This window comes from Lactuca sativa, chromosome 7 (genome assembly GCF_002870075.4).
Source record: "Lactuca sativa cultivar Salinas chromosome 7, Lsat_Salinas_v11, whole genome shotgun sequence".
In the NCBI taxonomy this organism is placed as follows: Eukaryota; Viridiplantae; Streptophyta; class Magnoliopsida; order Asterales; family Asteraceae; genus Lactuca; species Lactuca sativa.
Window position 1 is genome coordinate 147,583,132 of NC_056629.2, and position 12,807 is coordinate 147,595,938.

A 12,807-nucleotide genomic window follows, 5' to 3' on the forward strand; every position below is an offset into this window, starting at 1 on the left:
TTATTGGGAAAGATAATCTTAAACGCTCAAATTGACCCTTATTCATGTCTAAGATTCATACAAATATCTAGAATAAAAGAATAGTTAATCACTTATCTAAGCGTTGAATCCCGATTAGATCAGATTTCAACAGTTGCATTTGATGGCTAACTCTCTGTGGATTACTAGAGAAATATTAGACCTCATTGAGTTGATGACTTGTCCAACTGGGAGACTGTTGGAAAAAGTGTCAAATGTTATTAACTACTGGTACTATCTCTAATAATAATAGAGTTCTTTTGGGTTCTATTCATGACCGAATTGAGCAAAAAGACATATAAGAAAAGAACTTTGTTTATTATTATAGTTTAATAAATTAATTGAAATTATTTTTGGAATTAATTAAATAGTTTTAATTAATTAAAGGGTTGAATATTAATCAGTTAAATGTTAAGTAATTGATATGTCCCTGAACACTTAATGATGAGAAGAGATTCGAAAATCAATCCATCCCACATGGGATGAGACACAAAATTCTAATTCACTATATCTCACATGGGATGGGAGATGAAACTAACGTAATGATAAGCTGCTAGGGATTTTCATTCTTCTTACACCATAGCTTGATTTTCGCCATCCTCCTTCCTCCCCTTTCTTAGTGGACAATTTCTAACACTTTTAGGTTTGTGACTTGATCCTCCCTCCTGTTTGTTTTAAGGTTATTCTATTGGAGTTTTGGGTGTGAAACAAAAAAATAATTTATGCTAGTGTCTTATTCATCCAAAAAAAAGTTGGCTGACCAGATCTCAGTTAAAGAGTCCTCAGAAGATCAAGAAAATGAAGAGAATCAAGTGTTCAAAATTTCTTCTATTGTTTTTCATAAGCAGGTTGCTATAATAGAATAAACCTGAATAATTTCGGGTGCATGTACATATAAGGTTTCATATTCCCCACTGTCATATCTAGTGTGTACTGAATGCTAGAAAACCCATCAAAAGTACGTATTGGGTTTAACAACATCCCATCGTAGTTTGTGTTATTATAACTATTACTTTACCTCATTCATAACAGAGCTGTTATGTGTCTTTTCAAATTCATGTGTTTTTATCGGGGGTTATTTTGCCCTTTCATGTACTTTGTCTTCCCTATATAGTTGTGCTTTGTATGTATATTTTCGTTGAATACAGTGAAAATACTCTTCTCTTAAGAGTTTTATGGTATTAGAGCATATCGGCCTCCTCCCTTCCTTCCCTTTTCTCCATAGCCATGTCTACATCCTCCACTGATAACTCTCTTCCTCACTCCCTTGCTCACTTTATACCTATGAAGCTTTGCTCCTCAAACTATTTACTCTGGAAAAACCAAATGATTCCACTTCTAACTTATCAAAATCTCATCTCTTATGTAGATGGTTCATCTACTGCCCCTGTCGCAACCCTCACTGTCAATGAGAAATCCAATGAAAATCCTGCATATGCTGCTTGGATTGCAGCAGATCATCGTACCATTATTACCATAAACACCACTTTTTCTGAAGAAGCTGTCACAGTTATCATCGGTTTGTCAACTGGTTGTTAGATCTGGGTTGCACTGGAAACCGATTATGGCAACTCATCCATTGAACAGGTGTACAATCTTCGCGATCAACTCTGCTTGGTTCAGAAAGATTCAAAAACTGTTGCTGATTATGGTCGTCACTTCAAAACTCTATGCGATCAGTTAGCCGCCATTGGTTATCCGGTTGACATCAACGATCAAATTCAATGGTTTCTCTGAGGTCTCGGACCATCTTTTGAGTCATTCTCCACTTCCATTCGCTCCTCTCGACCTACTCCTTCCTTTTCCGATCTCTTGGCTAGGGCTGAAAGCCATGAATTGTTCATTCGTGCCCTTCATGGAACCTCCACACAACCTGTGGCTTTTTCGGCTCAAACCTATCAGCCCCCATCTTCTTCTCATCAACGGGGTGGTCAATGTCCTCATGCTTCGAGCAACAACATTGGACGAGGTGGACGGGGACTTGGTCGCCGCCCTCCGCACTCTCAACTATGTCGCCAAGATGGCCACTTTGCTAATGTTTGTCCACGGCTAGCATCATTTGCTGCTTAAGCCATTCCCACTGATGACAAATTGGCTAATGCCTTTTTGTCTCGATGTCATGTTTCATCCTCCGGACCCGATTGGTATGTGGATTCAGGAGCCACAGATCACATGACTCCAACCACACAATCTGTTAACAATCCCTCATCCACTACAGGTAACAATTCGGTCGCATTCAGAAATGGAAACACTTTCCCCATCACTCACAAAGGTCATCTTTTTATTTCTGACAACATCAAGTTAAATGACATACTAGTTGTTCCCAATCTCACCAAGAATCTCTTGTCCATTAGCAAATTAACCAAAGATAATCATGTGGATGTCTTATTATCTTACCCTTCTTTCTACATTCAGGATCGCCAAACAAAACTGGTCCTGGCCCAGGGGCGATGTGAGAATGGACTTTATGTTTTAGATGCTGGTTGTCACGTTCTCTTTGCCTCATCTCGAAGACCCAAGGCATCTTTTAAAGTTTGGCATTCCCGTCTTGGACATGCCCATTTTGATGCTATTATTATGTTGCAAAAAGCTGGTCATTTATTTATTTCAGCTCTTTTACCCAAACCAGACACATGTTTGCCTTGTCATCTAGCTAAAAGTCAATGTTTACCGTTTGATCTTAATAATAAACGTGCCTTGAACCCTCTTGATCTTATTCATTGTGACTTATGGGGTCCCTCTCATGTTATGTCGGTTAATAATTACCAGTATTATGTTGTTTTTGTTGATGACCATTCTCGGTTTTGTTGGTTCTACCTGTTGAAATTAAAATCACAATTTTACAATATCTTGGAGGTTTTTATGAAACTTTTCCAAACATAATTCTCTCTTGCAAAATTAAAATCTTTCAAAGTGACGGTGGAACCGAATTTGTTAATCATAAAGTTCGGACTATATTTGAAGAAAATGGAACTGTACATCGGTTATCATGTCCGTACACGCCACAACAAAATGGCAGGGTTGAACGCAAACACTGACACATTGTCGAACCTCGGTTGGCAATGTTATTTAATGCAAAACTTCCTCCTTCCTTTTGGGTGGATGCTTTCTCTTCAGCTATTTACATTATAAATCGCCTACCTACTCAAATACTTGATGGTAAGTCTCCGTTTGAAACCTTATTCATGCAACCACCCAATTATAATATTTTTCGGGCTTTTGGTTGTCGTGTGTTCCCGTATCTACGGGATTATACGTCACATAAACTAGCCCCACGAAGCATACCATGTATCTTTGTTGGTTATAGCCCCATCTACAAAGGATATCATTGCCTTGACCCTCATACTTCGCATGTCTACGTCACGCGCCATGCTAGGTTTGATGAAGAGGTTTTTCCATTCCGTGCCACCAAAGAAAATAAACCTATGACCACCCTTCAATTAAGTACATTTGAAGACAACTCACTCCATCCATCAACCCCCCCCCCCCCCCCCCAACGCTCCCCGTTCAAACCCTCTTCCACCTTCTTCACCCACTCCATCATTCCATCCTTGCCATATTTGTATGGGCTTCCCCTCATCACCCAATCCAACGAACCCCAACCCACCAAATCCTCCTATCTTTGACTCACCTCCATCAACAGAACCTATCTCACCCGATGTCAGTACTGACGCGTCCGTCCCTGAACCCAACCCAACTGATGCCAGTTCTAAAGAATCCGTCCCTGAATCGCCCGCAACTGCTCCAACTCCACCACCAACTACTACCCAAGCTATGGCCACTCGTGCAAAAGCAGGCATATTCAAACCTCGACATCGGGCCGACCTATCTCATGTCACTCATCATGCCTTACATGCTGCTCTCTTTGCTTCGTCAGATCCCAAAGGATACAAAACGGCTCTCAAAAATCCTAAATGGGTTATGGCTATGCATAATGAGCTTAGGGCGTTACATAAAAACAATACATGGACCCTTGTATCTCGTCCACCCAATCATCCCATAGTTGGGTCCAAATGGCTGTTTCGGACCAAGTTTCATTCAGATGGTTCTGTTGAATGTCATAAGGCTCGTCTTGTCGCTCAAGGGTATAGCCAAACACCGGGTATTGATTACTCACACACATTTAGCCCAGTTGTTAAGGCCTCGACTGTTCACATTATACTCTCCTTGGCCATTCTCAACAACTGGAGCTTACATCAACTCGATGTACATAATGCTTTCCTATATAGCTATCTTCATGAGACGATTTATATGGAACAACCCGCAGGCTTCACTAATCCTCAGTTTCCTAATCATGTGTGTAAATTAAATAAGGCTTTGTATGGCCTTAAACAAGCACCACGTGCATGGTTTCATCGGTTGAGTTCATTTTTAATATCTAACGGGTTTTCTTGCAGTCGTGCTGATACGTCCCTTTTTATCTTTAAGAGGGATTCATGCATCATGTATTTATTGGTCTATGTGGACGACTTGATTCTCACCGGAAATCTAGATACGGTGGTTAAATCTTTTATTGACAGGCTAAACCAATAATTTGCCATTAAAGATTTGGGTGCTCTCAACTACTTTCTTGGTCTTGAAGTCACTTACACCAATGATGGTCTGTTCCTCAACCAATCCAAATATGCTTGGGACATTTTGGATCGTGCGAAAATGTTGGATGCAAAACCAGCCCCTACGCCGCTTTCAACGCACATGTCCTTTACAACTACTGGTGAGCCGTACTTAGATCCAACTCACTATCGATCAATCGTGGGAGCATTACAATATTTGACTATTACAAGACCCAATATCTCTTATGCCGTTAACTAAGTCAGTCAGTTCCTTCAGATGCCAACTGTCAACCACTTTCTTGCAGTGAAACGTATTCTTCAGTATATTAAAGGAACTTTGGCTTTTGGTCTCTCATTCCGCAAACCTTCTCAAGTGTCCATTCTTGGTTATTCTGATGCTGACTGGGCAAGATGTCTTGAGACACGACGCTCCACATATGGATATTCTATATTCTTTGGCGGCAATCTTGTTTCATGGAGTGCAAAGAAACAACCTACAGTTTCTCGCTCGAGTTGTGAATCCGAATATCGTGCAATGGCCAATACGACAGCAGAAATCATTTGGATAACTCACCTTCTACAAGAATTACATGCTTTACCCCCTGATCGCCCAACTCTTCTATGTGACAATCGCAGTGTCGTGTTTCTCTCTCAAATCCTATCTCTCACAAAAGGGTAAAGCATATTGAGTTGGATTATCATTTCATCCGTGAACTTGTTTCATCCGGGAAACTTCACACTAGATTCATTCCGTCGAAGCTCCAAGTGGCGGACATCTTCACCAAAAGTCTGCCGAAACCTCAATTTGATTTCTTTCGCCACTTGCTTTGTCTGGGCCCGCCACCGTCTCGCTTGCAGGGGGATATTACTTTACCTCATTCATAACAGACCTGTTATGTGTCTTTTCAAGTTCATGTGTTTTTATCGGGGGTTATTTTGCCTAGCCCTGTCGAAAATACCCGATACCCGAATTACCCGGCCGATTTTTCCGGGTATCGGGTAAATTTTTCCGGGTAATTGGGTTACCCGATTTTTTTTCGGGTCGGGTAAAGGGTACATTTTTTGGGTTTCGGGTATACCCGAATTACCCAAATTATTTTAAATTTTTTTTTTTTTTTTTGTAGAGCTTATACTATATAGCAGGTATTTGATCACGCTTAAACTAACTATCATTATGGTAAAACATAAATATATTTATTATGACAATACGACACTAACAATATTAAAACTAATTTTTATATATCATCACGTTCTTTAAAACTTAATTGTTTTATAGATTATTGTTTTTATTGCAACTAACAAACTCATTATCTTGACCAAACTTCAGAACATGACAAAACTTATGGCTATATTTATCTTAAACATTTTAAACTTTTAAATTAAGATCTTTAGGTATTTGTTTTTTTTAACATCATATTAGATTAGATTAAGTTGTTAAAAAATTACTTGATATCTCATGTATTATTGACTAAAAAATCTCAATGTTCAAAGCTTGAGTAACTTTGTTTATGTCTTGTTTGTTTATATAAACAAGACTAATAAAACACGACGTATTTATTTCATTAAATTTATTTTCAGGTTAAATTAAAAAAAATTATATATTTCGGCTAATACCCTAATTACCCAAACCCGAATTACCGGAATATAGTTTGGGTATGATAACGGGTAATTCTTCTAACATGAAAAACCCGAATTACCCGAAACCCAAAAAAATTACCCGTTCAACACCCCTAATTTTGCCCTTTCATGTACTTTGTCTTCCCTATATATTTGTGCTTTGTATGTATATTTTCGTTGAATACATTGAAAATACTCTTCTCTTAAGAGTTTTAATAACTACGTAGCTAAAGTTATTTTTTGTTTGATTTGTATGTCCTTGCAAAGAGGTTATACTTGAGTTTTGTTAAGTTTACCTAAAGGTCATGCATTTATAAATTTTGGTAGAAGTGTTTAATTTGTTTTTTTCATGTTGCAACTTGTAGACTCTGATCTGATTATCGCCTGTTGAAAAATGTTGATACTGCATTGATGAACATTAGTTGAAAAAGTTGATTTGACATGATTAAATGACCAATGCCATTGTATTTGTATCTAGATCTTAATTATATTCTTTTGAGTAAACTGTATTAATAGTCTTAGTGCTTAGCATTTTGATGTAGTTCACATGTCTGAAAGATCAGAAGTCTTAGGCCAATGACAACGAAACACAAAACAAACAAAGAATTTTTGCAATTTGTTTAATTTATTGCCACTCCTTTTCTTTTTTTTTTTTTTTTTTTTTTTTTTTTTTTTTTTTTTTTTTTTTTAAATGCGGTGATATAATTAAGAATTAGCATGCTTTTAAAAGAACAAATAAACAAATTACTACACATATGTCATTGTAGTATCGTAATATATTCATTGGTATATTTTGTAAATCAAATTATTTGGTTATACAATCATTTTTTTCCAAATTTATATTCTTCAACCAACTACTAGTATAAATAGCTTAGATATTAATATTAGTATATATTATTGTATAAAACACTATTACAGATACTTCCCATATTCTAAACTTGGCAAAAGTTATAAAATTTGACTTCTTGAAAATTCAGATACAACCTACAAATCTTAAGGCCGCCCTACTTAATGCGAAGGTGTCGTAAGAGGATTCACCATTACTTGCGTGATCTGCTTCTTGGGAGTGACAAACATCAAACCGCTTAAAATATGTTTAACATTCTCAACGATTTTTATTATAACGAAAAACAAAAACCGAGAAATCACCACCATCGCTAATATGATCCCCAAATCGACCCACTTTGAGTAGGCCATTTCAACTTGCCATGTGTCTCTTAATATATACCCTCCATCCACCACTTTTTCCACTCCTTCTTCGCTATATACAAACTGTACTCCTTCAAACTCGTTCTTGAACAATCCCTGATAAGCATACTTGTGAAATCCAACATAATACAACGGGTATTTCCAAAAAGGATCAGGTAAATCATTGGGTAAGCGAAAGAACCCGCCACCTAAGACCATAAAGGCCTGGATCCCCGCTCCTACTATGATTCCCATTAAGTAATTTGGAACAATACTCGCGACAATCATCATTAGGCTCTCAACTAGCAGCATACAAGAAAACAGTACGGATGTGTAATATGCAAAGTGATGAATCCCTTCACGAAGTCCTGTTAGGTAGTATGCTAAGGCCCCAGGAATCACCGATACTAGCAACAAGTATGGTGTTAAAGATAGCGTGTTGGCTATAACGAATGTGCTAGTTGAATAATGTCCATTTAATCTTTCACGTTCGAAGACCTTCATGTCCTCTACAAACGAGGGGAATCCACCGATTGCCATGAATGTTAAAAATGTGGCCACAAACATCAGCATCGAACTTCTAGCCTGTAAGTTTTTATCCATACATATATAATTAAAATCAATGGTGCATGATTTAGAATGATTATATGGTTGTATCAGATAAAGGAAGATTGCTTTTTCACCTGAATTGAATTGTAGTTTGAGCCAACATCATAGAAGAGTGTTCCAAGACCTAATGACAATGCTATGTAGATAGCAAGGCGCAACCAGTAGTAGCCAAGATCGCGATGCATGTTCATGAAAGATCTCCTCGTGAGTACGAAACATTGAGTTGAGAAACTAGCATGATTTTTCTTTTTATCAAATGCTCCATCTCCCTGAGAAAATGACAATGAAGTTATTCAACTTAATAGTTGTGTTACCACAAACCTATCAATCCCTATACTAATAAAACACTAGTTCTTTTGCCATGTGTTATCATATTAAACCTCTTAATTAATGTGTTACCACTTCTTAATATATTAGTTCTCCATTTTAAATTTTTTAGACCTATGTGATGTTATTTGTCAATATATTTATTCTCTATTTTAAAATTTAAATTTTATATTATGTTTTCATTAATTCACAAATAAAAAATGTCTAATATATATTAAAAATTAATTTTACATATTTATTTGAATCAATGATTATAATTTCGCATAACTAAAAAAATATCTCTTAAATTAATAATTTATTTAAAATAATTGATTAATAATTTTGAATTTTTACTATAAAAGTTTAATTAATTTTATAACCATGGTTCCTACCGGTTATAAACTAGTCTATAATAATTAAATGTCCACACTTTTTTGAATTTTATTGTTGTTACTTTTAGCCAAACCAAGTTGAAAAATCCGGATTTTAGAATGGTACAACTCTTTTTAGTAGTATTAAATTTTTGTTGTAGCTCACCTTCTTGCATATTTCAGTAACTCCATTGCTAACTTCTTGGTAAGTACTAGATGATTTGTATGAATCTATCAAGGTATTAATCACTTCCTCAGCAGGTTTCCTTCCAGACAAACCTTGTTCGATATCCTATAAATTTCAAAAAAGATCTTCGAATCACATGCACACAATAAAAACCATATACCTAGTTATGACAAATTAGCCGAAAGTGTTCTATAAAGAATATACCTCATCAAAATCCTTGTTTATTGTTCTAAGAAAGTGATCAGAAGGATTTTGGAAACTGGGGCAAGGGAAGCCATTCAAAGCAAAAAACTGCGTCAAAGCAATGATACATAAGATTAGCTCATGATTTTCGAAATTACGTTTGTTCAATGAAAACAGATTAGATAGAACTCAACATGTGCTTACTTCCTGCGCATAGTTAGCGTTCCCGAAATAAACAGTTCTTCCAGAAGAAAGAAGGCAGAGATTATGGAAAAGCCCAAAGACTTCGCTGCAAGGCTGGTGAATGGATGCGATAATTGTCCTTTCTTCATGTTGATCAAGTTTTGCGATTCGGCTCATCACATAATATGAAGCCGCACTATCAAGACCACTTGTTGGTTCATCAAGGAAGAGTAGCTTAGGGCGAGTTAGGATTTCAATACAGATGCTAACTCGTCTCTTTTGGCCTCCACTCAGGCCTTTAGCTCCCCACCCTCCGATTCTTGTGTCCATGGAATCTTGAAGGCCCATCTCTCTTATCGTGATTTCAGCTCTCTCTTTCTTCTCGGCTTTTGACATGCAATCTGGTAGTTGGAGCTGCGCGGAATAGTAGACACTTTCTCGGACAGTAAGTGTTTGGATAAGTGATTCGTCTTGCGTCACATACGCCTGCATCATATTTGCATATAATTAATTAATCCCATTTTATCATTTCAAAATTGATGAAAGTAGATTATAAAAAGATAGATGTTTAATTATTGGGGCTTACAGATGTTCCATATGCTAATGTTTTTTTGAATCCATTAACTAAAATGTCACCATTATGTCTAGTCTTTGAGTCTAGTCTCCCTGCATGCAATATATTAATTGAACACTTATTTCTCAAAATAGGATCTATTACTTATTAATCATAAATTCATAATGTCTTTAGTTCGTTGCGGAAGAGATTAAAAGTTTGCATTTTGTTGCTATACGTGAGATCCGTGGAGAGAACTATATATGTTTTTAATAGAGTTCTGGTTTTCTTGAATTCGTATATATATATTTATGCACACCTGCTAAGGCATCAAGTAGGGTGGATTTGCCGCAGCCCGAAGGACCCATGATAGCTAGGATCTCCCCAGGCCTGGCATACCCTGTAACACCTTGAAGTATCGACCGGTGCCCACCAGTTGTTCCATCAGGCACTGTAACCCACAAGTCGTTCCATGTCAAAGAGAGACCATTGGTGTTACATTTGGTTTCACCGTTACTGCAAGTGGTAGGTCTAACTCCTTCAGGGCATTGTAGTATCGGTGCAAGGAATGTGATCTCCACCTCCTGGGGACTCTGTGTTTCTAAGTAAGAATTTTCCATGAGAGAGAGAGAGAGAGAGAGAGAGAGAGAGAGAGAGAGAGAGAGAGAGAGAGAGAGAGAGAGAGAGAGAGAGAGAGAGAGAGAGAGAGAGAGAGAGAGAGAGAGAGAGAGAGAGAGAGAGAGAGAGAGAGAGAGAGAGAGAGAGAGAGAGAGAGAGAGAGAGAGAGAGAGAGAGAGAGAGAGAGAGAGAGATTTTGCTTGTTAAAAACGAAGTATTTCTTGAGTATATATAAAAGGTTAAGGTAACCACGTGTCATGATTGCCGCCATACATATATATACCAAAATGCATGTGAAGTATTGACCACACAAGAGCTTTAGTTGAATGAATTATTTCGTTATATCGATAACGATATCGTTCTAACAATATTCGTCGTGATGTTACGATGTTAAGATACTAGAAAAATATCCCAATTTGATGAAATGTATATAATAAAATTTGTGTTCTAAAAGGCGCGTCATGGCGCGCGCCAAGACGTGAGGCGTGGCTTCAATTCGCCGTTACGAAAAGTCTCTTAACGTTGTTGTTAGGCATGACGTGTTACAAACTGTGATATGCCCCCTCCAGGATTGTTGTTCCTCTCACCAGCCTGACCCGAAAGGGTGTGGTTTTCAGTTGGGGCCCGGAGCAGCAGGCCTCATTCAAGACACTTCGTCAGATATTATGCGATGCCCCAGTGTTAGCTCTCTCGGAAGGGATGGAGGATTTTGTGGTGTATTGTGACGCATCGATATCGGGGTTGGGTGCAGTACTTATGCAGAGGGGGCATGTGATAGCGTATGCATCGAGGCAGCTGAAGACTCATGAGACGAGATATCCCACCCACGATCTAGAGTTGGGGGCAGTGGTGTTTGCCCTCAAGATATGGTGTCACTATTTGTATGGGGTTCGGTGTATCATATACACAGACCACAAGAGCCTGAAGTATTTGATGGATCGGCCCAATCTGAATATGCGTCAGAGGAGATGGTTGAACGTGGTAAAGGATTACGATTGTGAGATCATGTACCACTCGGGCAAAGCTAATGTTGTAGCTGATGCACTGAGCCGAAGGGCGGAGAGTGCCCTGATTCGAGGCACTTGTATGAGATTGACAGTGATTGACTCCGGTGTTGGACACCATTCGGGAGGCCCAGGCTGAGGCCGTGAGACCGGAGAACCGCAAGAGGGAGCGGGTGATTGGACAGGTACCTGGGTTTGTTACTGATAGTCGAGGGCTGATGACCTTTCAAGGTCGGATTTAGGTGTCGTATGCAGGCGGGGCACGTACCATTCTGATGGAGGAGGCGCATAGATCGAGATTCTCGATCCATCCTGGGGCCACAAAGATGTATTTGGACCTGAAGAAAGATTATTGGTGGCCCTGTATGAAGAGGGATGCCGCGCGGTTTATCGAGAGGTGCTTAACCTGTCGCAAGGTTAAGGCCGAGCACCAGCGTCCGCATGGGAAGTTGCAGCCGCTTGAGGTTCCCCAGTGGAAGTGGGAACAAATTTCCATGGACTTCATCACCAAATTGCTAAGGACCGCGAGGGGTGTTGATGCAATTTCGGTGATCGTCGACCGGCTGACGAAGAGCGCGCATTTTCTTGCTATCAGTGAGAGCTCTTCTGCCGAGAGGTTGGCAGATTTGTATGTGAGGGTGGTGATATCGTGTCATGGGGTACCGATCTCGATCGTGTCAGATCGAGATGTATGTTTCACTTCCAGGTTCTGGAAGAAGTTCCACGAGGAGTTGGGTACAAGGTTACATTTCAGTACCGCCTACCACCCCCAGTCGGACGGACAAAGTGAACGGACGATTCAGAAGCTCGAAGACATGCTCCGAGCATGTGTGTTGGACTTCGGAGGAAGTTGGGATACGTATCTGCCGTTGGCTGAGTTTTCGTACAACAACAACCACCATTCTAGTATTGGTATGCCTCCCTTCGAGTTGTTGTATGGGAGGAGGTGTCAGACACCCATTTGCTGGGGAGAGGTAGGGCAGCGTGTGATGGGTAGCACTGAGATAGTACTTCAAACTGCAGAGCAGATACAACAGGTTAGATAGAGGTTACAGACGGCTCAGAGTTGTCAGAAGAGTTATGCAGATTGGAGACGATCCTAGCTAGAGTTCCAAGTTGGGGACTTTGTACTCCTGAAAGTATCTCCTTGGAAAGGAGTGATCCGATTCATGAAGAGGGGCAAGCTGGGCCCCCGGTACATCGGTCCATTCAGGGTGACCGCAAGGTGGGCAAGGTAGCATATCGGTTAGAGCTACCTGCGGAGTTGAGCAGAATTCATGATACCTTCCACGTGTCGCAGTTGAGGAAATATATTGCCAACGAGTCAACGGTGGTACCTTTGGAGGATATTCAGGTGGATGCGAGTCCGAATTATGCGGAGAGGCCAATCGCGATCCGGGATCGGAAGATCAAGGTT

The 12,807-nt window shown here is 39.3% G+C and overlaps 1 protein-coding gene across 1 annotated transcript; it reads right to left on the reverse strand.

Moving 5' to 3' along the window:
• Positions 1–7,059: 7,059 nt before the first annotated feature.
• Positions 7,060–10,406, reverse strand: LOC111893975 (ABC transporter G family member 1). Its single transcript, XM_023890048.3, has 7 exons — positions 10,088–10,406; positions 9,802–9,881; positions 9,237–9,701; positions 9,054–9,140; positions 8,829–8,954; positions 8,060–8,254; positions 7,060–7,961 (listed from the first exon to the last, which is right to left on the reverse strand). The coding sequence occupies exons 1-7, from the start codon at positions 10,386–10,388 to the stop codon at positions 7,197–7,199; spliced, it is 2,019 nt and encodes a 672-aa protein (XP_023745816.1). The 5' UTR covers positions 10,389–10,406; the 3' UTR covers positions 7,060–7,196.
• Positions 10,407–12,807: the final 2,401 nt, after the last annotated feature.

Bases quoted from the DNA above. Each gene is read 5' to 3' on its own strand.
- LOC111893975 (XM_023890048.3), bottom strand. From the start codon at position 10,388: ATGGAAAATTCTTACTTAGAAACACAGAGTCCCCAGGAGGTGGAGATC. The intron at 9,141-9,236 runs GTAAGCACATGT...GCTTTGACGCAG, and splicing joins ACGCTAACTATGCGCAGGAA to TTTTTTGCTTTGAATGGCTT. The intron at 8,955-9,053 runs GTATATTCTTTA...TGAAATTTATAG, and splicing joins TAAACAAGGATTTTGATGAG to GATATCGAACAAGGTTTGTC.